Raw genomic sequence first — 24,807 nt, forward strand, 5'->3', positions numbered from 1 at the left:
CACCACTGTACTCCGGCCTGGGTGACAGAGTGAGTATCTCAAGAAACAAAAAACAAAACAAAAAGCAAACAAAAAATGAAAGTGCCCTCAGAACTCAAGAAATCCTGGGAACGTTGCAGCCTAAATCCCTTTGATCAGCTTGAGAGAATGTGCTTCCTGAAAACATGATAGCTCAGTGAGGAATCAAGAGACTATTATATCACACTTCAGGAGTACTCAATTACAGTATCCACATGGCCCCAGAGAAATAATTTTATTCCTGAGGGGTTTTTTTTTTTCAGCCATGTGGTTCTGGTTTTACAAACATGAGATTAAAAGCTGACTACGGATGAGCCCTCATGAGGAGGTAGCCAGTCAGGGCCTGTGGGGTACAGGTATTTGTCTACTGGGGGGTCCTTGGATGGAGCAGGGATAGTGGGGGTGGGCATGTCATGGCTACATGCATGTGGGCAGGCCTTTGAGTATGAAATACACACTGAATTGCCAGACTTCAGAAGCTGTTTTTTCTAAATATTTTTTCATCCATAACAAAGCTTTGCAAAACTGCCTTCCAAATGGAGGGGCATATAATTTTGTTCATGGAATCAGGAAAAAAAACACAACAACTATGAAGTACCTTAGACTCTACCTTTGTTTTTGTTTGCATTTGTGGACTTGGGTTCACATCCATGATAGCTCATGTTTAGAAGTAGACGAGCAAGCCTCCAGGTCTCTAGAAAAGAAGCCCTCAACACTAGGCATGTTATTTCGGAGCAGCCTTACATTAAAAGACTTCTTAGTAGTGACATCTCATGACCTTTGATTTTATAATTACTGACTTTGTTGAGACAGGAATACTATCTTCTGGGACTAAAGGAACAAATCCTACTCATTTGTTTATCCAACTATTTTCCTTTTTGTTTGTTTGTTGTGGGGTTTGTTTTTGTTTTGAGACAGAGTCTTGCTCTGTCACCCAGGCTGGAGTTCAGTGGCACCATTTCAGCTCACTGCAGCTTCTGCCTCCTGAGGCAAAGTGAGTACATCCAGCTAATTTTTACATTTTTAGTAGAGATGGGATTTCACCATGTTGGCCAGGCTGGTTTTGAACCCTTCACCTCAAGTGATCTGTCCTCCTCGGCCTCCCAAAGGGCTGGAATTATAGGCATGAGCCACTGTGCCCAGCCCCAGCTCCTATTTCTCTGCATCTCCCATGGTCTAGAATCTGAGAATACAATGGTGAACATAAACCTTACAAAACATACAGTTTCATGAGACAGCGTGCAAATAGTATAGCAAATAAATATGAGTAGCATTGGAAGAGGACTTTTGAAGCGAGTCAACAGGGCCATGTGGTAGAGGATATCAGGGATACAAGAGTATATCTTTGAGGAAACCCTCCAGATGTGCACAAGGATGTGGGCAGGGAGAGGCATGACTGCAACCCTGTGGTACAGCATAGTGAACAACTGGGGAATACTGGGGAATAGCTATGTCAGTAGAACATCTACTACTTTTAGATGATTTATGTGGCAGATGCCACCAGCAGGTAGAAGAAATGCACAGTACGAATATCAGAAATGCCAACATGGTTGTCAAATCATTTTCTGTGTAAAAAGATTGTAGAATAAGATGTTTCTGTTTTGTTTTTAAATCCAGAAGTTTATCCACCAAATGTATAACAGTGATTATTGCTGGTCAAAGGGACTTAACAGTTATCAGTAGTAGTATAAGCAAACTTTCTTTCTCAAAGGGAGTATGAATTCCCATAGTAAATATTCACTTAAAAAAATTCTTTAGAAAAGAGAATGGTGTGCTCAGGCTGCTCCAGAAAACCTCCTTAGGCATTTAGGTTGAATCCCAAAGGATGAGAAGAGTAAGAGAAGAGCTCCCCAGGCCAAGGGCATGCCATATGCAGTAGCAAAGGGAGAAAAGGGCTTGATATAGCTGTGTATCTAATAGGCATCTCAGGAGGTGAGGCTGTAGCGTGTGGCCAGAAACAGGTGGCACAGAGTGGAGATGAGGTTGCACAGTGAGCAGAGCAGGTCCTGCAGAGCCTGGGAAACCACAGCACAGAGTCTGGTTATTAGTCAGTATGTGAGGCTGAGTTGTGCACATTTGAAAAGCTACCTGTCTACCTGCCTGCCTGGTGGGGACTGGATTGGAGGTAAGGGAGAGTAGCAGCAGGGACATGGGTTGTGGCTATTGATGCCGAGCTACTGAGAAACGTTGATAGGTTAGACTAGGGTAGTGCTTTTCAATCCTGCCAAGCACCTAATTAACCCATGTTCAGGTTCTACCCCAGAACACTTGAATGCGGTATCTGAAAGGAGGACTTGAGCATTCACATTTTAAAATAATATGCCTCAAGGATGCAGATCTCTAGGCTGGAGGCTGCCAGTGGCGTGGAGAGACGAGAGTGTCAGTTGCCCCTGTTTCCGGACCTCCCAAGGCCACCCTCAACAGCCTTGAGCTTGTCCTGGTTTAGGAGGGTGGTATCTTCCATATGTGAAAAACACAGAAGAGATTAGTCATTGAACAACTTCTGGAAGTGACAAAACATGTTTCATGTCCACACAATTGGATTTTCCAGCTATAACAGTCAGAACTGGAGGCTTCCATTCCAGTGTACTTCCCTTTATTTTAAGGGTAAAATAAGAGAGGCCCTGGATTCACCAAGGTCTCAGGACAGATTCAGGCCAGACCCTGAGCAAGGCTGCTTGTTGCCTCCGAAGGCTGCTTTCCTAAAGTCTCAGCAGCAGACTATGCTTAGTATTCCTGCTGTTTCCAAAGTTCTTAGAGAAGCGCAGCTTACCTTCATCTTAGCTTCTCTTCTGCTCTGTCAACTTCTGAGGGACATTTAAAGCAATGAATATCTCTGGCTTAGAATAAAGTTTTTTTTTTTTAAACACAAAATCAAGGTATACACAGAAAGCAGTGAGAAGCCTCATAGTCTGTAGTTATCACTAGGTCCATTTGTTTTACACCTGAATAAATCTGTAACCCCTAATTGTGTTTTTTTTTCTGTTGATGTTTATAATCTGTAGACTTGAATTCCATTATTTTAAACTACTCCATGTTTCACCAGAAATAATGTGCTGGACCCTTTAATATTTATTTGATTCTAAAACAAAAGAACAAAATAATGGCTTATATATTAAGGTCCTAGCCCATAGTCCAGCTTCTGCGGTCTATTTGGGATCCATGAGCTATACTTTTTACTCCTCCTAACCTTTGCATGCTACAGGGACAATAAATACTTTCCTGTCTAACTTTGGGTTCTCACCATGGAAACATCAGAGCAACAGCTGGGCTCTGTTAGATGTCTTTTCATCCTCTTGGCTGGTAAAAATCTTTCGCAGAAACTTTTTTAAAAAACTTGATGGCTAACAAAACTCTACTTTTAAGTGAAATCACTGATTCAAGTTGGCCAGATATTTGTCTTAACTGATTAAGATTGCTAATTGGAAGTTTTCAAATGTACCTTGGGCCATCGGTGACCTGGAAACAGCCTTAAAGTTAACAGAAAGTGTGAGTCACTGTGAGGCTAAGATCACACTGCAATTTAAGGATTCAGTAACACAGAAGGCTGCAGACTGAGCCCAGAGGGCCACGTTCTTTGCCATAAATGTAACAAAATATTTCTATGAATTTTTTTAATCTTATGATATGTCCTATGCATTTTATAGAATCAAATGGGACAGTTTAAATGTCTGCATTTTATCTAAACCTTAAGACAGGTTTTTGACTAGTTGCCACATATGGGTCATAAGGCACTGCTCCTCTAGGCTTTCAGCATGATTAGGCAAGTCTGGGGTTACTGGGCCCTGGGTTGGTCTTCTGGGAGCCATACACAGCCTTGTCTAATACAAGAGATTATTTTTGTCTGTGCTGTGTGAAAAAAGGATTGACAAGCACGGGTCAGGAGACTAATGCTTAGAAGGAAGCATGCAGTGATGAAAACAGTTTAGATTCTGCTCTAGTTTCATGGGGTAGCCTGGCATGATAGAAAGGAGTCTGGCCTGGATATTAGGAGAGCAGAGTTTTTGCTGGCAACTTATTTGGTCTTGCCCTCTCTAGATACATCTTTCTTCTCTGCAGCATGGGAGATCTCTGAGGTCATCTCCGAGTAATTGTGAATCTTACCCTTGGATCAACCATAGCAAGCCTCTATGCTGAGCACTGTGCTAGGTCCTCAGGGCCGTGGGACTGCAGCAGGCAGCTAGTACTTATTGGCTGTCCCTTGGAGCCAGGGCTGTGGGCAGGGTCTCCTGGAGAAACAGAGCAGAAAAAGTAACTCTAGTGACAAAGAATGGCTCTTGCAAGGACTCCAAGAATGAAATGTCTTTGGTGTTGGATAGAAGCTTGATATATCAGTAGACTGCATAAAGCCTGTGTGGGGAGGTTCATGAAGAGAGAGTGGGAGATGAAGTTGGAGAGATGATAAGGGATTAGAGATTAGCTAGGTAAATTAGACTTGATCCTAGGTCAGTAGACATGTTGCACAAGGGAATGTCATGTGGGAAATTCCATTTTGTCCCTTACTCAGGTCCTCTTTAGCCTTAAACAGTCAAGTTTTGCTTCAACAGCACTGCAGAATCATTTAGGGTAACTTGGGCCCCATGGGTTGAATACTTCTTGCTACGGTTAGTTGTTTAGTGTCTCCTCCCTCACTAGTCTGTAATCCAAGGGTGGGGACTTCGTTTAGCCACTGCATCCCAGCATGTTTGCATATAAATGCTCAATAAAATTTGTTAAACCTGGTACGGTGGCTCACAGCTGTAATCTCAGCACTTTGGAAGGCCAAGGCGGGTAGATCACTTGAGGTTAGGGGTTCAAGACCAGCCTGGCCAACATGGTGAAACTCTGTTTCTACTAAAATACAAAAATTACCTGGTGTGGTGGTGCATGCCTGTAATCCCAGCTACTTGGGAGGCTGAGGCAGGGGAATTGCTTGAACCCAGGAGACAGAAGTTCCAGTGAGCCAAGATGGTGCCACCGCACTCCAGCCTGGGCGACAGATCAAAAATCTGTCTCCAAAAAAAATTTTTTTTTTGTTAAATAGAGGGAGATAAAGCCTTTGTACCATAATTAGACTGCTTTTTTAGTAAACTAATGCAGGAACAGGAAACCAAGTACTGCATCTTCTCACTTATAAGTGGGAGCTAAATGATGAGAACACATGGACATGTAGAGGGTAGCAACAGATACTAGGACCTACACGAAGGCAAAGGATAAGAGGAGGGAGAGGAAGAGAAAAATATAACTATTGGATACTAGGCTTAGTACCTGGGTGAAGAAATCTGTACAACAAACCCTTGTAATATGAGTTTACCTATATAACACACCTGCATATGTGTCCCTGAACCTATAATAAAATTAAAAAAAAAAACTATTTCATTACATAGTTTAAAAATCCTGATTGTACCGAAGTGGATTAATCATTTGTCCTTGGTTAATAACACAATGTCATTACTGGTCTGTGGATCCCTATCTTCTAGTATATTTTATATAATATTTATTAATATAATAGAACATCAAGGAGACTATGACCTAACTGAAAAAGCAAGGTGTTACTTCTAGTTTACATCTTTCTGTGTGCTTCTCACTCTCGCATTCCTAAACTTGGGTAACCAACACTTACATGTGTGTTTATCATTATTTTATGGGGTTTTATTGTGGGGTTTTCTTTTTAGTATTTTTTACTTTTATTTTTTTCTCTGTACTTGAATGGATGCAGTTTTTGAAGTATCATTATGCACATATGTCACATTAGATTAGACAATTCTGATTTTCTGGGCTTTGTTGTAAAATGTATGTTCCTTCTTGGACTTGTTTCAATCACTCAGCATTATGTGTCTGGTGGTCCTCCATATTGTAATGTGAAGCTGTAGTTCATTCATTTTCACTGCCTGAAATTTACCACAATCTTTTTATGTTTTTTTCTTGTTGGTGGACATTTGGGTCATTTCAAGCTTCTGACAATTACAGGTAGTGCTGCTGAGAACATCCTTGGACTCTCACCCTAGTACACTGGTGCTTCAGTATCCCTAGGGAAGGTTTCTTAACCTCAGCACTGTTGATGTTTTGAACTGAGTACTTCCTTGTCGTGGGGGTATTCTGTGCATTGCGGGATGTTTTACAGTATCCTTGTGTCAGCCTACTAGATGCCAGTAGTACTCCCTGCCCTCCACCCCAGTTGTGATAACTAAAAATGTCTCCAGATATTTACAAATGTCCCTGGGGGTAGAGGCAGAATAACCGTGGTTCAGAATCACTGACCTAGGGTATAGCAATGCCACCTTTAGGTCATGAGATCAGTGTTTAATTTTACAAGATAGTGTTAATTATCTTGTTAAGATACTGAAAAATATCTTGCCAGGTGGTTATACCTAGATATCTTCGTATCAATGATGTATATGAGTTAGTTGACTTGCATTCTTTTCAGCACGTGGTATCATTAGACTTCTAATTTTACTAAGAAGATAGAAATGGTATCTCGTTGTGGCCTTAATTTATAGTGCCCTGATTGATAGTGAGGATAAAATATCTCTTCATACAAGTTTGTCAGCTGTGTTCATGTATTTTGTTCATTTTATAGTTTTTGGAGTTTAAAATATATTTTCTTATGTCCTTGATTTGAGTTTGTCTATTAGATTTACTGCAGATGTCTTCTCCCAGTTTATTGCTCAATCTTTTCTCATTCTGACTGCTTTGGTCTTAGAACCTACTTTTACATTATTTGGAATGTTTGTATTGTGTTTCTGAAACAGCTCAGCAACACTTATTTTTCTTTTGGTGTTTTGAAGCCTGAGAAATATGACATTAGCCTGAGACTCAAATCCGAGATGTTAAATTGGCTTTGACGGAAACTGCAGCCTGCAGAACTGGTCAGGCCGCAGGCCTCTGCGTTGCTTTTCCAGCATGAAAAGGGTGACCTCACATCTGGGACTCTTTGTGGTGAAAAGGAAAATACCTAATGGATTTGAAACAGGCCTGTGTCCTAGAGTAACTCCTTGTCAATCACAAGCGGAAGACCTGTGGAGGTGTTGGAAAGCCAAAGGCCAAACACCCAGCACTCTTTAGCACAAATATAAACACAATTATGTTTACACTTTACAAGAAAATCTAGCTTGAGAAAAGCAAAGTTGTCAGAATAAATTATTCAGTCTTAAATATTATTAGCACAAAATATCATTTCATTTGACTGATGTTATCAAAGGTTAGAACTAAGTAAAATCAAGCCTAGAAAGTCCTGTGCCCTAGGAGAGGGTATTTCCTTCTCCAGCCCTTTGCATTATAGGCAAGACCAGTGCTCTGGCCCTGGAGCATCCTGGATGTAGACCCTCCAAGTGGGTCATTGTGCTGTCCGCCATTGGTTCTGCCCTGCCACTTGTGATAGCAAAGCTACAACACATCATGTGAAGATTTCTTGTGGGATCTGAGGATGTTGAGCCCAAAGAGAAGACAGCTTGGGATGTAGCTTCGGATAGCTGTCTTTAAGTACCTGTGAGACAGCTATGTGGAAAAGAGATGGATCAAAAAGACAAAGTGCTTTTACATAATAATGCATTCCTGCTAGGAGATAGGTACTGTTACTCCCTCATGTAAGGATGAGTAAAGTGGAGTCTAAGGTCACAGGGCTCAAAAGTGGTAGAGCTGGAGAGCAGACCCAGGCAGTCTGGCTCCAGAACCTCTCCAGCTCTACCTGGGAGGGTAAATGGAATCAAGGAATTTTGGAGGGAGGGGCTCAGTGTTTTGTTTTAAAGATGAGAGGCCTATGGATTGGCAAGGTGGAGGGCGTTTTGTGTGGACAAGAGTAATAACATCTGCAAACTCCTGATCAAGCTGAGGGAAGGTGGCTTCATGATGGAGGTTGTAGGTATAGTTTGGCGGCTGTGGGAGCAGATGGAGGAAAAAAGGACTGAAGCTGGTGGGGGGTGCTGTGTGAGGATGTGGTGTGCCAGGCTCAGAAGGATGGCTGAGGCCAGGCATGGTGGCTCACACCTATAATCCCAGCACTTTGGGAGGCTGAAGTGGGTGGATCATTTGAGATTAGGAGTTCAAGACCGGCCTGGCAAACGTGGTAAAAACCCATCTCTACTAAAAATGCAAAAATTATCTAGGTGTGGTGGTACATGCCTGTAGTCCCAGCTACTCGGAAAGCTGAGGCATGAGAATTGCTTGAACCCAGAAGGCGGAGGCTGCAGTGAGCTGAGATGCCAAGGTTGTGCCACTGCACTCTAGCTTGGGTGGTAGATCCAGGCTCTGTCAATAAATAAATAAATAAATAAGAAGGATGGCTTAGATTTCCTTGTTTATGACTTCTGCCATGACAGGAGGGATGCTGTCTCGCCACTCTCCTTGTTTCTGTTAGAGGCACCATGAGTCCAGATCTGTCTCTCCCTCCTTAGTTACACAGCTCTCAATCCCTCTACCTACTAACTCTTTAGGGCATGCATAACCTTGATTTCAATATCTGACAAGCACATCATAAGACAGGGGAATTATAGATCAATCTCTTTCCAAAATAGATATGTAAAGAAACTTAATAAAATATTAAGAAATGTATTCCAACTGTATATAAAAAGATAATACAACAAAATGTATTATCTTTATTAAGTTTATTCATGGTATGTAAGGTTGGTTTAACATTTTTTTTTAAAAAGCAGTCTGTAACTCTTTAACAGAAAAAAGGAATCATATTATTATCTTTAAAAAAGGAAAAAAAGACATTTGACAGAACTTTAATACTTGTTTATAATAAAAATTTTTAACTAGGATTAGAAGGAAACTTTTTAAATGAAGCCTATCTACCAAAAAAATCCATGACAAACCTTATACTTTTCCCTGAGATTTGGAACAAGAAAAGGAAGCATCACTATCTTCATTTCATCATCATGTTGGAGGTGCTAACAAGTGGAGCAGGGGAAGGAAAAGGAAAGGCAGATGAACTGAAAAGAAGTAAATAAAACCATCATTATTTAGTGATAAAATGATTGTCTGCAGAGGAAATCTAAAAGGATGTTTATAAATGGTATCATTAATAAACTTAGAAAAACTGCTGGATACAAACTAAATTGACAGAATTTAATTTTATTTCTATAGTCCATCAACAAATAGAAAATGAAATTTAGAGTCTGACAACATATACAATAGCATCCAAATTTATACCTAAAAATAAAGATATCTAAGACCTCTGTAAAAATTTAAAACACTATTAAGAGAATTAAGATTGCAGTAATATTAGATCTAAATAAAGGCTATATCACAACCATGAATTTAAAAACTCAGCAAGGATGTCAGTTCTTCAAATTTGTGTATAAATTTAACATCATCCCAGTCAATAATAGAGCAAAAGACAAGTTGATTTGTGAGAAAAAGTCCAGAAATCTACAAATATATATTTTAATATATATTTACCTGATTTGTGAACAAGATACTGAAGTGGAGAGAAGGGCCTTTTACTAAATGGTTCTGGGCCCATTGCATACTGATGGAGAGAAAAAAATGTATCTGACCTCTGTCTTACATAATACACAAAAATCTATTAGACATGTACTACAAATGTAAATGTGCAAGTTAGTGAACTAAAGCTTTTAGAAGGACACGTACAGACTATCTGTAAGACCTAGTGTAAACAAAAAAGTTAAGGCAGCACACAAAGGCACTGCCCATCAAACAAAGATAAACAGGACCTTATTAAGAACTTCTATGTATTAAAACATGACATTAAATGAATGCAAAGACATTACACAGAAAAGGAAAAGATGTTTACAGCACATATAAATGACAAAGGACAAATGATACTAAAAACACTTCTTCAAATAAAAAAATGACTATTTTTTTAATGGGAAAAAAATTACTTTGATACTTCAAAGACAAGCATATCCAAATGGACATTAAAAATGCAACAATGTGCAATGAAGTTGGCTTCATTAGTCACTAGAGAAAGCAAACTGAAAGCACAGTGAGACATCACTACCCACAGATTGATGGCTAAAATGAAATGGACAAAATGATCAGATCTTGGCAAGAATGTAAAACAATCAGAATGCTCATCTACTACTTATGGGGATGGTAATTTGTCCCATCATTTTTTTTAAAATGGCATTTTTTAATAAAGATGAACTCAAGAATATCTTGTGACCCAAAAATTACATCCTGAGATCTATAGTTCACAGTAATGTATGCATATATTTACCAGAAGACATGTACTATGTAGTGTTTATGGCAGCACTACACTATTCATAATAGCCCCACACTGAGGGTACTCAAGTGTCATCAGAAGTAAAATGGGTAAACTACTGCAATACACAATAAGAATGAATGATCTTCAAGTATACATAACTACGTAGATGAAACCCACAGGTGTAATGTTGAACAAAGGCTAGACAGATTATGATTCCTTTTAGATGGAGAGTAAAACCAGGCAAAGCTAACTTGATGTGGGGTGGGAGAGGGAAGCAATTGGCAAAGACTATTGAGGGGGTGCTGATTAGATACATGTGTTTATTTTATGAAAATTCAGTGATTTGTATACTTTTCTGTATATATTTTATATGTTGGTGAAAAGGAAAAGAACACAGCTGAAGGACAGTGGGATGACAGAGTTAAAGATCGTGGTAGATGATGCCCGGAGTGAGACCTGGTGGATCCGTAAGGACTGAAAGCAAGAAGGTGCTGGGGACATTGAGAAAGTAGAGGATGCACATGCATTAGAAAGTTGAAGAATTTGGGTGGGAGGAAAGGAGTGAGAGATTTGGGTGAATGGGGGTTTGTGGTCAGGGGTGGGAAGATTGGAGGTAAGATTTCCAAGGTGGACTAGTTCTGTATGATGGTGAGGTCTGGAGTGGGAGAGGCTGAAGGTGGAGGTCACTGGAGTCCAGCAAGGCAAGGGATTGAGAAGCCCAGCAGGGCACTGAACAGGTGTTCCATGTGGACTGAGATGTGAGTCAGATGTTGACAGGATTTAGAAGCCACAGAAAGAGAATGTCCCAGTTATTAAAGTTTTTAGACTGCACCTATAGCTGCAAGGACAAAACCCAACTGAAACTACCCTAAGCAGCAAAGAGGATTTATTGTCTTCCATTAGTGACAGGCTAGGGTAGAGCTCCAGATTGCTGGATACAGGCATTAAAATGGTCAGGGGGACTGCTTTCCTCTCCCTTTCTCCCAGTTTCAACTATGTTTTTCTTCGATTCAGGGGGTCCTTATAGTGAGTCATCTGTAATGGTACCAGGAGAAACCCTAGGTGTGACATGAAATGGCTCCTCTTGGACTATGTGCCACCCTTGAAGTGGCAGTGGAACTGCACCCCTGAAACACTCTCACTGAGAGTCAGGGGTGGCCACTTGAGAATGAGGGGTGGCCATGCCAAAACCATACCTCTACCATGGAGGTTAGTCCATGCCAAATTGTCCTGCCCCTCTATGGTTTCTAATCAGGAGGGATGCAGTGAAGAGGTGAAGACCCTTGTTGCTGAAGCAACTGGTCATCACCAAAAACATTTACTGGATGGTTCTGTGTGGAGGAGAAAAAGCAGAGGAGGTCTGCCCAAGGCCAGAAGCTTCTCTGAATTGCATGTGGGGGGTGCAGGGTAGTGGCATCTAGCTAGCTTGACAAAGAAATTTGGCCTTTTCTGGTTTCTTACATCTCTACCCTACATCTAAAGTCCTGCATCTCAGAACCATCTCTTGTATCTTAACAGACTGAATATGCTTTTTCTTCATTTCAGCCAGCTGGGATTTTTTTATTTTATTTTATTTTTATTTATTTATTTAGCTTCATCTTTCTGTTTGTCTATAATGCTCATCTCACTTTTCCATCTTGTCTGTGTGCATTTCTCTTTTCCTGGCCTTGTCTCAGGGAGGAGGAGGAAGAGGAAGAGGAGCAGCCAATCACGGAGCCCAATTCAGAAGAAGAGAGAGAGGATGATGCCTCCTGTCAGGGCAAGGACAGGTACCTAGGACTGGAGCCTCCCAAGCTCACACTAAAAGTGGGAGGCTCCTTCCTAATGATAGCTCACTGCCTTCTAGTGGCCATCTCCCTTCCTCACTGGCTCCCACTTGTAAACCCTTACTTACCCTGTTCACAGAGCCACAGAACCACTGGTTTTATAGAAATACCTGAGCATGTTTTCATTAGAGAACTGCACTTGTTATTGAAATCCTGCCTTCCTAACCATGCTTTATGGAAAAATCACTGGTTTTCTCCCCACTGCTCCCTTCCTCATTGAGTGCTTTAGCTCAGCCAGATTGACGGTGACTAAAAAGACTCGTCTCCCCCAAGACAATTCTCTCCCTTTTGGCATTGTAGTAAGAAGAATTCCACATGTTCCCTTTTTCCCGATTTTACCAGTACAATATTAGCTAAAATGTCTGGGTAATTACTATATTAATGACTCAGGTTTGTTTTTTTATCCAAACAAACAGTAACATTGTCACCCATGCGTCACAGCAAAATTTCCCAGTATGTATTTTCACACCCAAGACAACTGACATAACTCTGTAGCCCTCTGGGGAGTTTGCTGTCCTCTACTCACTTCCTTTGCACAGTGCTTTCTATCCTCAGGCAATGCTGACAGACCCAGGCACCTTGCAGATATTTTAAAATTCTGTAGATATTTTCCCCAAATGATATCTGTAAAAACAATAAATATTCCTCGTGAGTAGTTTTATTTTCCAGTATTCAGAAATAATTCTAAAATTGAATGGTTTTCTTCGCTTAATTGATTGCCACTGCAAATGGACATTTTTACTGTTTCGCTTTTCTACAATAAGCAAAACAAAAAGATCCTGGATGGATCCGAGTAAAATCTTTCTCTTGCCAACTTTAGATTTAGAGGAGTCTTTGCTACTGATGCCTTATCTGCCAGGCTAGCAGTGCGCACACAAGCTCTAAGATGAGCTCATTTGACACTCAGACTCCTGCCATGCCCAGGGGTCATGGAATCTTCTCTGAACTGACAAACTAATGATTGCTTCCTCCCATTTGGAAATGTCTGAGAAGAAGCCAGCAGGATGTGGAGAGAGGAAAGGAATGAGCTGATGATAGAGAATTAGCCACACATTTCAGAAGAGACAAGCATGAAACAGAACCCCTGCCATGCTTAGAGCTAGTGATTGATTACTTAGCTCTGGAAAGGGAGGATGTTTGGTCACCATCCCACCGTCCGTTGAAGATGAGCTGTAGGAAATTCTGTAGACTATCACTGAAACAGGGATATGCTTCCCTATCTGCTTAAAGGTGTGTGTTCTGTTCCACCCTCACAAACCCTCAAACCCTCAGGTATGCACATGCTTCTGCGCCTTCAGATCAGATGGAAGAATCTGGCTGGAAAGGGCAGCCTTCAAAGGCATCCCTGTTAATGGTGTGCTGTCTCTACCTAGGATTGCTATTTATACAGGTAGATGATTGTTTATCTTATGCCCAGAAGAGTGACTGACTCCACAAAGTGATGCCAGAGGGCATCCTTTACCCAAGGCAATTAGGCTTTTCAGTGTTAGGAAATAAACATGTGCATGTTAAATACCAGAGCTTGATCTTGTTAGTACCTAGGTATTCATTAACCTTCATCTGGATGTTATTTGTTCTCTGGCATAAACTTCTGAGACCTTAAAGGATTTTCCCTTCCTTCTGTTGGGTTGGTGTCTCTGCCACCTCAATTCCTGCTGGCTTCTGCTTAGTGTGTGCTCCCCCCGGGGGCAGTGCCCTCAGCTTGCTACAGCATGGCCATCTTCCCCTCAACCCAGGGAAACTGGTGTGCCTGCCCTTATGTACAGGTAGAGCTCTGAATTTCAGGCAGAAAAGAAGACAGCTCATAGTCCACGTTCATACGAACATGGCTGGGAGTCAAGTTCTCTGGGAGAAGACTGGAAAAAATGCAAAGTTTAACATAGATTCCCAGGTTATAAATGTATGTGTTAAAATGTCCAAGTGTCTAAATCCAGCCCCTTGAAGATGGAAAGCTCTTTTTTAGTTTTATAATACTTAACTGACAAATTAAAAATTGTATATAATGTCAGATGCGATGGCTCATGTCTGTAATCCCAGCAGTTTGGGAGGCTGAGGCAGGAGGATCACTTGAGGTCAGAAGTTCAAGTCCAGCCTGACCAACATGATGAAACCTCATCCCTACTAAATATACAAAATTAGACAGATGTGGTTGCGCATGCCTGTAATCCCAGCTACTTGGGAGGCTGAGGCAGGAGGGTCACTTGAACCCTGGAGGCAAAGGTTGCAGTGAGCCAAGATTGCACCATTTCACTCTAGCCTGGGCAACAAGAGCAAAACTCTGTCTCAGAAAAAAAAGTATATAAGGTTTACAGCATGATGATTTGATATATGTATACATTGTGTAATGATGACTACAATCAGTGAGCACATCTATCACCTCCCATAGTTACTGTGTGTGGAGGGGGCTGAGGTCAGGATTTTATAGCTGTAACTGGCGGAATCAGGCCTGTCTGAAGGAGTCTGGATGTCACAGGCATAATGGGAGGCCCTGGAGAAAGTATGAAATGGCCAAATTTGTCTTTATTATCCTGGCTCCTCCTCCTTAGCTCTTTGCCTTCCTCACTGGCATTTTTTCTCCTCTTCTCTTAGACACACCTGCTTTCATGAAAGGTTCTGGAGGCAGTTCCTAAAGTATATGGCTTTGTGGAATACCTTTTCCTCAAGCTTGAGCTTTTTTGCAGGAGGACACATCTGCTATTTGACCAAGACAGAGATGAAGTTCCAATTGTGGAAATTCAGGTGCCAAAATAAGCAGCAGGGAGAAACGTGGGAGGGGCAGTGTGCAGCAGAGTCTTTGGGGCTCCATTAAATCGCTTCCCAAAGTCTCTTAATGTCCAGAGGCCAGATTTGGTCTGAGAGCTGCCTCCTTGCCCTCTATAAGTCTTACCTCCCAGTTTGACAAGCCCAGTATGTCAGGATTGCTTGGGCACACCAAAGCTTGTGGTGACAGGCTTTTATGCTGCACTTTGAGAAACACAGCTGGATTCTGAAGTGAGTGATAACAGCACAGAAGTAGCTTTTGGCCTGTCTTTCTCTTTTTCCTAACCTTTGCTCCCTCTCTCCCAAATCTTTTTTTCTTCCTCCTCTTCTTCCCTGCTGGCCCAACAGCAAGGTCAGCCTCGCCTCAGGGCAGACCCCCACTGGAAAGGATGCTGCTCCCAAGAGTTCTGCCCTCCCTGCTGTCTCGAATGCCGCCTCGCAGGGAAAGCTGCTCCTGGCCGCCTCTGCAGGCAGGACCCCTGTGCGCAGCGGGTCCTGTGGACCTGAGGGCACCCGGTCTGCCCTCCTGTCACCCCCCACCTCAGCTGCTCGGCCCTTCTCTGCCACACCCAGCTCCCTGAAGGTGTCACCAACCATAGACAAGCTGCCCTACGTGCCCCACAGCCCCTTCCACCTCTTCTCCTATGACTTTGAGGACTCCCCACTGTCCACCAAGGAGAAGGAAGCAGAGTCCCAGAAGGAAAACAGGTAGATTTGCTCACAGGGAGGCTTCTTTGAGATTAACTCGGGGAGGAGAATGCAGTGTGTTTAACTGCACCCCTGGGCTTGGCTTCTGCCATGTTTCTTTGTGGATTTCAGCCCAAGCACAGAGCAGTTGTGGCATACGTCTACGTTGCTGACCCCCGACTAAATAATGACCAGTGTTAACAGATGCAGAGAAAACTGTTATCTGTTTGAATTAAGGGGATCATTTATTAAAATATGATTACTAATAATGGGTTTTTAGATGTAAGGTTTTACGTATGTATTATGTGTCCAAATTTATATATCTTGTACCCAGCCATGTGATACGAAGTCTTTTTGACTCTTAAGAATATATCAAAATCCTTTGCTATCTTTCCGTGCCACATTGTGAGTGGGGTTTTATTCCTTTGACAGTTCCTCTGATTCTGTCTCTTTGAACACATATTCCGCCTCAGAGCCTTACAACTTCCGGTCTTTCTCTTCTAATAGGTGGGTGTCTTTATTTTCTTTCCCTTTTCTACAGCTTTCTGTTTTATATTCTAATGTATGCATTTTTCTTTTCAAAGAATGCTAATATCATCCCATAACGTGACACACAATTATAGTTTGAACCACTTCATAGGTATTAATATAATTATATTATTTTACTGTGAACACTTAAATAATTCTTATCAAGAATGGAGATGGGAGCAGAGGGAGCTGTGCAAATCAGAATAACCCAGAGAATGTTTAACAGGTGTCTGCCTGTATGAATGCCTTTCACTTTTGCCTGCATTAAGAGCTCTCTGCCAGAGTGGGGAACTGGGAGTAGAGTTCACATATTTTGAACAGTCGGTTGTCCAAAATCAGTAGTTGATTATTCTAATGGTCACTTCCTCTTAGATTAATTATAATAATAGCTGACTTTCCATGAAATTAGTACTTTAAAGTATAACTTTAGCGTTGAGAAGTAGGTTCTATTACAAGCCCTTATTACAGTGAGGAAACTGAGGCACAGAAAGGCTAAGGACCTTGGCCAGAGTCATTCAGCTAGTATGTTGCAGAGCAGTTTCAACCCCAGGAAGCCTGTTCCAGAGTCATTTCTTAACCCATACATGCGGCTGCTGTCTGTCATTTGGGCAGTCGGTCACTTTCTCTCCTTACTGCACTCGCCACACCATACCAAGGCAAGTCCTTGTCTGCAAGATGGTTTTGCCTGTTTGGAGGACCGCAGCCTGGGTGCCCTCCTCTACATGAAGCTGCACCATGTTTTAAATGAAGGTTTATAGGACCCCAACCTTGAAGGTAGCTCCTTCACACCATGAAAATAACCAGACCTTTCATCTAATAAATAGGAGGCACCAGACCTTTCATCTAATAAATAGGAGGACTAATCTAGAACTATGATCATTAACAATTATTGTTGAAGTTTTAAGTAACCTGTTTATAGTTTTTTAAATTATAAGTTTATATAGTTGATGTAATTTGTCTATTTTATATATATAAAACTGATCTAATTCTGGAAAACACCTACCTATACCTACTTGGAAAAGCCAGTTCTTAGTCCAATGAGACTTAATTTATATCAGAAGAAGGATGACTTCATGTTTCAGTTCAAATAAGCGAGCTTATATGCATCCCTGACAACAGTCTTATTTCTGAGGCCAATTCTCAGGTAGGTGGGCAGTAGACAGGGATGAGGCATGAGATCATGCTCCTACTGTTTCTCCCTGCTGCATACTTCTTAAAGAATTCCCTCAGGAGTGATGTTTCCCTTTGTTTGGGACCCTGGAGGTTTTATAGCACAAGGCAGTGTCCCACACTGATTCTACCTGCTCAGGAGTTTCTTTTCTTTCTAAAAATGGAAAATTATTTTGGAAGAAGAGGCAAGAAAGGACTGGGAGACCCTATGAGCAGTGTGGGGAGATCCATTTTTTAAAAGAGCAGATATGGAACTTGAGGATTTGAAAATTAATTGCCTCTTATTTCCAGGATGGTTTTGCATACCTCCAGCAGTTGTAAACTCAGTTTCTTTCTTTTTTTGAAATGGAGTCTTACTGTCACCAGGCTGGAGTACAATGGTGTGATCTCAGCTCACTGCAACCTCCACCTCCTGGGTTCAAGTGATTCTCCTATCTCAGCCTCCTGAGTAGCTAGGACTACAGGCACATGCCACCACACCCGGCTTCTGTTTTGTATTTTAGAAGAGACGGGGTTTCATCATGCTGGCCAGGATGGCCTCAATCTCCTGACCTTGTGATCTGCTGCCTCAGCCTCTCAAAGTGCTGGGATTAGAGGCATGAGCCTCTTCACCTGGCCCTTTTTCTCTTCTTTTTTTTTTTTTTTTTCATTACCTATTTGTATCATCCCAGTGAACTGAATTTGAATACCTTGAAACTACAAGTTCTCTGCAGGTCTCTTCTAGGTCTACAATTCCAGGATTGTTGTTCTCTTTCACACAGTTTTTGTGGAATGAATCCAACATAACTCTTATACCCTGTAAGAATAATATCTATGTGCAAGTTAGGAGCTGCAGAATATTTTGGCGATGTCATCTTTCCCAGAGAGTGTGTTAGCCCATGGTCACGATCCTGGTCTTTCTGGTGATGGTCTAGGCCCTAGCTGGAGCTTTCCTGGGCTCCAGATCCTTCCTCTTTGGTCTGCAAGCTTCATTACTACTTATAGTCCTGGGGGTGGGAGCAATAGAAACATATAAGCTGTCCAGTTGAAGATACATAAATTGTGAAAAACAGCTGCTTGCTTATAAATGAAGGTTGACTTTGATTTAACTGAGCAAAGTTTGTAAACTTTTAAAATCAATTGTCTAACAGGAACTTGGAAACTGTATAAATATTGTTTGTTTCTATTGATTTTTTGATGTTCACTTGCTGTGGTTTTCATGGGTCTGTGTGGCCACAGATGGACTACTCAGTGGTTGACTGCAATTGAATGGGTTTTAATATTAAAGACCAACCAGTTAGTCATCAAAAAGAACCCTCACCCTCCATGAAAAAAAAAATGTGCTGAATAGTGAATTGTATGATCTAGTTAGTTTGGCTGAAATTGAGATGCAAAATTAGACTATGAGGCATTAATTAATTGCTTAGCCATTAGACAAAAGGAGGGAAAACCATATTCTGCTTGTTTTCTTTCCATAGCATCATTTAAACACAGTTTCAGCAAAGTGATCCTGTTAAAACATTCTACAGGATGTCCACTTGTGGTGGGAAGGGGATTGTTTTAGCTGCCGGAGTAAGATGACAAGCTGAGCATCCAGGCAGCTGCTGACACAGGTGTGGAGCCTGTGCCGAATGAGCTGTATCGAGGTCTCGTCTCTGAGGGCTCTAGGCATCATGGGGTGCAGCCTCCTTTCCCTCCCTTATTGCAGTGTTTGCTGCCTAGTTTCTTTCCCTCTCTGCTCATTGGCTTTCTCTCCCTTCTCTGTTTCTGCCTTTGTATGTTTCTTTCATCCTGTGCTTTTGTGCTTCCTACGTGGCCTGTGGTTTGGGAGCCCTCTTGAAAAATTAAACCAACACTCACTTGAAGAAGCAATTAACCTGTTTGACATGTAGAGTGTTTGGTTTTTTAAGAGAAAATGAGTGCCCAGAAGCCAAGTCCCATGAAGATGGTGTGTTAACAGAGGAAGATGGATTAGAGTGATGTGCTCTGAACTTCTCTGGCACTGAGAACATGCTGGGCATGTGACATGAGATAAACAAAATAAGGACAGCAACAGCCAAGCTGACCAGAGCTAGCAGCACAGGATAGATTAGATTTGGGTATCATAATGGAAAATAAAATACTGATGTTTTATTTATATGAAGAAATAATGAAATTTCTTATTGAAAACTAAAATTTCATTTCTATATTCTTTTTTAAAAACAGCCCCATTTTATAGTATTTTTTATACTTAGTTTTTGACTTTTGAGAATATTTTTGCACAAATGTGATCAAACTATGTATAATATTATATCCTGATGTTTTCATTTAGCTCTATTATCATTTTTCATGTTGTCACTTACAATATTGGTAATTATTTTTAAAGGTTGCATAATATTCCATTGACAAATACTATATCATGCTTTCTTAGCCATTTCCACATTGTTGCCTGGTTGAGTAGCTTCTAGTTTTCCACCATGATCTAAATAATTCTTGACTATTTGCAGGAAAGAAAAAGGAAAAAAAATAATACTCCAATAAGTATCTTCCTGCATGACATTTCAATATATAAATAACTGTAAGATTGTTTTCTTATGTTATCTTCTCCAAATTTGACTTATTCTGTCAAAGGAAACACTCATTTTGAAGTCAGTTGCTTTTCAGAAGGGATTCTGACTTCTGTTGATGGGAGTTTGGACTGCATTCTCCATGTGCAAGAAGGTCTTTGTGTACTTATACCATAGTGACTGTTAGGATCCTACACATTCTACTACAGTATACCTAACCAGTTTAGTGGAAGGGGTGGGTCCTGCTCTGTGGCTGGGTAGGTTTAACAAGCAAAGTTCTGAGTCTCATTAGCTGTAAGTAATCCTGAGTGTCTGAGCCCATGCTAGGGCTTCACATGATTATTTGTTTTCTGGGAGTGCTCTGAGTGATGTTAGCTAAATATAGTCTGCTAAAGGGCATCTATTCTGAAGAACAAAAATCTAGAATTTTACAAATCTTGAAATTTAACTTGTCAGAAATGTCTGGAAAATAATCAAATCTCATGTAAACCTCATGGCTGTAATTTTGGTTCAGGGGAAATATTGGATGAAAACATGAATACATGCACCTTTAAGGAGCAAGGCCAGTCCCGAAAGCCTGGAGAGAGTTTCTCCTCAATCAGTGAGCATGCGATGGGATTACATTGAATGAATGAAATTGATTTGGAAATACTAAAGTGGAATTTTAAATAAGATGTTTCTTTAGCCAATCGTATGGTATTTCTTACAGACCTGTGATGGAATTAACACTAATTGTGCCACCGTGTGAGGCAAGAAAAATCTTCATGGTTCAAGTGAAAATGATTTGGATGTTTAATTTATGTTAGCAAATAATTTTAATGTATATTTAAAAGACAGGACATGTTAGGGTTTTATTTAAATCTTTTGCCATAAATCTTGCTGCCTAGTGGTTTTGGACTTTGGGAAACTCCTCCTATGAGAAATTATCAGGACAAAAAAGTGAGGTAACAAACCTCTTTAGGTAGAATTACCATTAACAGTGGTAGCATAGACTTGTTTCTCTTGCAAAAATTTAAAATGGTTTGCTAAGTCTTATCTACTGACATGTACTCATTTCTCTGTCCTTTTCCCCCCAACTTAAACCTCTGCACTTCTTAGATACAGCAACTTTGGCAACAGCTCTTATCACTCCTCAAGACCCTCATCTGGATCTAGTGTGCCCACCACCCCCACGTCATCTGTCTCACCCCCACAGGAGGCCAAGTTGGAAAGGTGAGTTCCACAAGCATGCTGATGGCTTCACAGTCCTCAATTTCGTTAAATGTGGTTAAAGGAAAAATATAAATAAAAGACATAACATGAAGTATTTTCCTTTATAAAATATCATCTGAAGCCAGGAATATTTTCTCTTTCTTTCAGATTATTTACTAAGCAAATATTTTATTAGAGGTGGCATTTTAATATTATTGTCTCATCTCCCTACACACTTTCCATAGAAAGTATAAAAATGTCTTCTAACATGTTTGTGTGAATGCTTTGATTCATTCCTTAAAAAATATTCTAGACTTTATGTAAGTTCTGCAGTCTGTTATATACACATCAGTTTTCACCATTGAATGATTAAATCTTTGCAAATCAGAAAGTAGTGGGCCCATTAAGGTGCCGTATAATTAGTCCAGGACCTACCAGAAGAGGAAAGAACTGTATGGGTACATGGAAGGAATTTAACTTGGCAAGAGTATTAGACCACCAGAAATTAACTGATTAAGACTCCCAGAAGCAAATGATTGCTCAAGGATGTGTTTACAAGGGAAAGGTAAGATCTGTAATTTTAGAACAGTTAGAAAGTTACCCTTACATGGCAAGAGTGCTAAGTTAGAGAAGACTGGTTAGAATTCCAGCTGATTCACTGAGAAGTTATTTAAACCCTGAAGGTAAATGCCAATTACACCAACCCTTACCTTAGAGGGTAATTTTGATGAGCAAACAAAAGTCCACTCGAGAGTGCTGTGTGAAGCCTACCATGTATATCTGGTGGGAGCAGATAGTGTAGGAGATGATGGCATGTAACTTCCAGCAGCATCTCATTTGTCAGGAATCTAGACGTGAGTAATTTGCAGAGATCACTGGCTTCAAATCTCAAATTTAAAACAACCTGTATTCCACATTTAGATCCTCTTCTATGTGTATTCTGAAATGTGTTTTGCTAAGTGCTGCTGGTCATTGGAGGTTTGGCCGGGTTGAGAGCAGGCAAGACCTTAAGCCCTGGGAGGAAGGGGTGTCAGTGGGGTTTGCCTAGTCACATGTCACTGTTAACATCGAAGATGACATGTAGATCCTATGATGTCCTCAGATTCCACAGTGCAGCGTGGCCCTCGGCTGGGCGCACTCAGGCTAAGTTAGGTCTTGATAATAAGATAACCATTTGATTACCTTGAATACACCCTTACCTGTCTGTGGTTCTGTCCTTTACCCTCAGGCACCTTCTGTTGGGATTAGTCAAAATTACCTGTAGTCCTGAGGGGGTCACCATACAGGTGCCCCTTGTCATATGAGATATAAGACTTGGGGCCAAAGTGAGACTGCTATGACATTGCACATCTTGGATCTGCCAGGTTGCCAGCTCCTCAGGGACTAGAACCAGTCTCTGTTCATTTTTGTGTTCCTTACAGTGCCTGGGGCCTGGCAATAGTAGAGCCACAGTAAACACTGATGGAAGGATGGGGTGAATTAGATGCTCACAGATTGAGAACACTTTGGAGGTCTGTGAAGTTACAAAGTTATACAGATGGGGGTCCATGTGGTCCACACGATTACCAAAGCCCTGAACTTTGGAGATATTATCCCAGGTTCTGAAAGGGAAGCCCCAGCTTCTGCCTGCTTTTCTATCCCTGTAATCTCAGGTCCATGTTTGGGCTAGAAGATCCAGGATCCTGAAGGACTCCTGTCTGCGTCTCCTCCTCTGCCTGGGCTGGCTGAAGTGCCCCTGGGGATAAGGAGGGTGGGTAGTTAAACCAGAAACAGTAGAATTGGACCCAAGAGTGCTTGAACATCCTGGGGAAGAGGCTGGACTTTACTCTGAGACAACTGGAGCTGTTCAAGTTTGGAAGCAGGAGGTGACCAATTCTAATTTGTTAGTAGCATAGAACAATCCACTGCAGTGAGGCTGAAGTAACAGGGGCTGCTGAGAAGCTGTGTCAGAGTCCAAGAGAGATGACACTGCCCAACATGGCAGTGGCTGTGGGACTTGTGAGGAGCAATACATTTGCCAGAGTTCGCTGCCACCTGGAGTGTAAGAGCAGGAGATGCAAAGTGAGTAGAGGTTCAGGCTTGGATGAGTGTGTGGATGTTAGAAACAGTGAACTGGGATGATACTGGAAGAAAAGCAGATTGGGTGGGGATTTCCAGCCTGGGGCATGCGAGGTCTAAGGAGCCTGTATGACACCCAGGGGGATGTTCCAGAGGCCCTGGTGAGGTGTGGACTCAGCAGTCCTTGGCTTGAAGAAGGCTAGGGAGTTAAATTCTGAGAGAGGCTGGCATTGGGACGGGGTCACTGGGGAGCAGCAGTGGCTCCTTAGAAGAAGGAACTTCTTCTAAGCTCCTTCCCTTTTATAGTACGCTATTGCTGTAGAAACTTGGTTTTCTTTACTATCTACTCTATCCATGGGAAAGTAAGGTAGCTTCTAAGAGTCTATCACCTCCTTTACATTTGCTTGTCTTTTTGACTGTCACCTTCTGTGGCTCCAAAAAGCCATATGATAACTCATTTGATGTATCAGATGTGCAGTTTTATTAAGACTAGGAAACCACTGGACCTGGCTGCATAAACCCACTTTACTTATGTTTTATACGTGGGAAAAAAAAATAAGAGGATCTACCAACTCCAAATCATACTTACGCACCATCACCCAAGCATATTACATCAGTTGTACTCATGGTAATAGATACTTTTTATATAGTTTGATTTTTCTTCTTTTTTGTATTTGACAACTGATTTATTTGGATGTCACCCGTAATCTAATTTCACCTATACAGGTATTTTTTGCCCTATTAAGATGTGTGATTATTTTTTCTGGGATATATATATACTTTAGTAGAATTTGTAAGATTTATGGTTGGTATGTTTTATATATACACATATTATTAAAACCAAATAGGAACTATATTACAAATAATAGTTGCATTTCTACAATGAGGACCCACATCTTCTGTGAGCATAATACCCCCGACTAATAAAGAGGGCTTGTGCCCGAACCCTCTACGATACTAGGAAGTTCTAGAACTTCATTCCCTTGATTTAAAAACAAGACTGCTTCACTGAAGTCCTAGGATAATCAGGCCCACTAAAACACCCTTCAGGCACCTTGGCTCACTTTGGAAATGGAAATGGACATCGTCATGAGCTTGGAGTTTTCCATTTCTTCCCCCCAAGTATATTAATGTGTTAGAGGTTGATAAAACTGGGGGTGAGAAATTGACAGAGAAAGGAAGTGCTGAAGTAACAATATGCAAAATTAAGTCAAGACAAGGATACTAAAATGCACACATCTCCACATCTACAGCTTTGTTAATAGGATTCTCTTTCAGAAATAGAGTAGCATTTTCACGAAATTGGAACTTAAGAGAAACAGAACAAAACAAGAAAGCCAGAACTATTTTCAGATGACCTCAGGAATACAAGATGCAACTGTTTAATAAAATCAGACTTTTAAAACACTTCACTTTTTGAAAATATACTTTTTGAGCAGAGAATTTTTAAATATTTTCTTTGTGAAAGGAAACAAAGCGACGGGAATATTTGAACCATTTGTGTTCAAGTATTCAAATGAAATAAATAAGCAAGCAAACAACAACCTTGCCTCACGCAGCCTTGTGGCTGTGGGGCTTTGGGAAAGGCGGGGCGGGGCGGGGGGGGGTGTGGGCCCATCCTCTTCCCATCCCTGTAGTGACATCTCCATCTTGTGGACTTTTTCATAGACGGCGGCTAGAGGCTTGTCTTGTCTAATACGAGAAAACAGTAAGTCCAAGCCCTGGGACTGAGGGTGTGCTGGGACTAGCGAGGCCGCCTAGAGTGAGCCTGTCCTGCACTATGAGTGCTCAGTGGGAAGATGTTGTAGGATCCTCAGGCCCAGATTTGGGATGCCAGAGAGGACTCCTCTGTGGACATGCTGTGCTAAAACCCGAAGGATCCGTATGCACTTTA

The 24,807-nt window shown here is 41.3% G+C and overlaps 1 protein-coding gene across 48 annotated transcripts in view; it reads left to right on the forward strand.

Moving 5' to 3' along the window:
* The window catches only part of FHOD3 (formin homology 2 domain containing 3), a 508,721-nt gene that overhangs the window by 360,147 nt on the left and 123,767 nt on the right, over positions 1-24,807 (forward strand). For 21 of the 48 annotated variants that reach the window (XM_054243584.2, XM_035269718.3, XM_054243586.2 and 18 more), the window contains 4 exons: positions 11,845-11,937; positions 15,103-15,462; positions 15,874-15,948; positions 20,763-20,876. In XM_054243584.2, the coding sequence (XP_054099559.2) occupies positions 11,845-11,937; positions 15,103-15,462; positions 15,874-15,948; positions 20,763-20,876 (642 nt within the window). The remainder of the gene's footprint in view (positions 1-11,844; positions 11,938-15,102; positions 15,463-15,873; positions 15,949-20,762; positions 20,877-24,807) is intronic. The other 27 variants (XM_054243591.2, XM_078348014.1, XM_078348013.1 and 24 more) reach the window with 2 other exon arrangements.

This window comes from Callithrix jacchus, chromosome 13, assembly GCF_049354715.1.
Source record: "Callithrix jacchus isolate 240 chromosome 13, calJac240_pri, whole genome shotgun sequence".
NCBI lineage: Eukaryota > Metazoa > Chordata > Mammalia > Primates > Cebidae > Callithrix > Callithrix jacchus.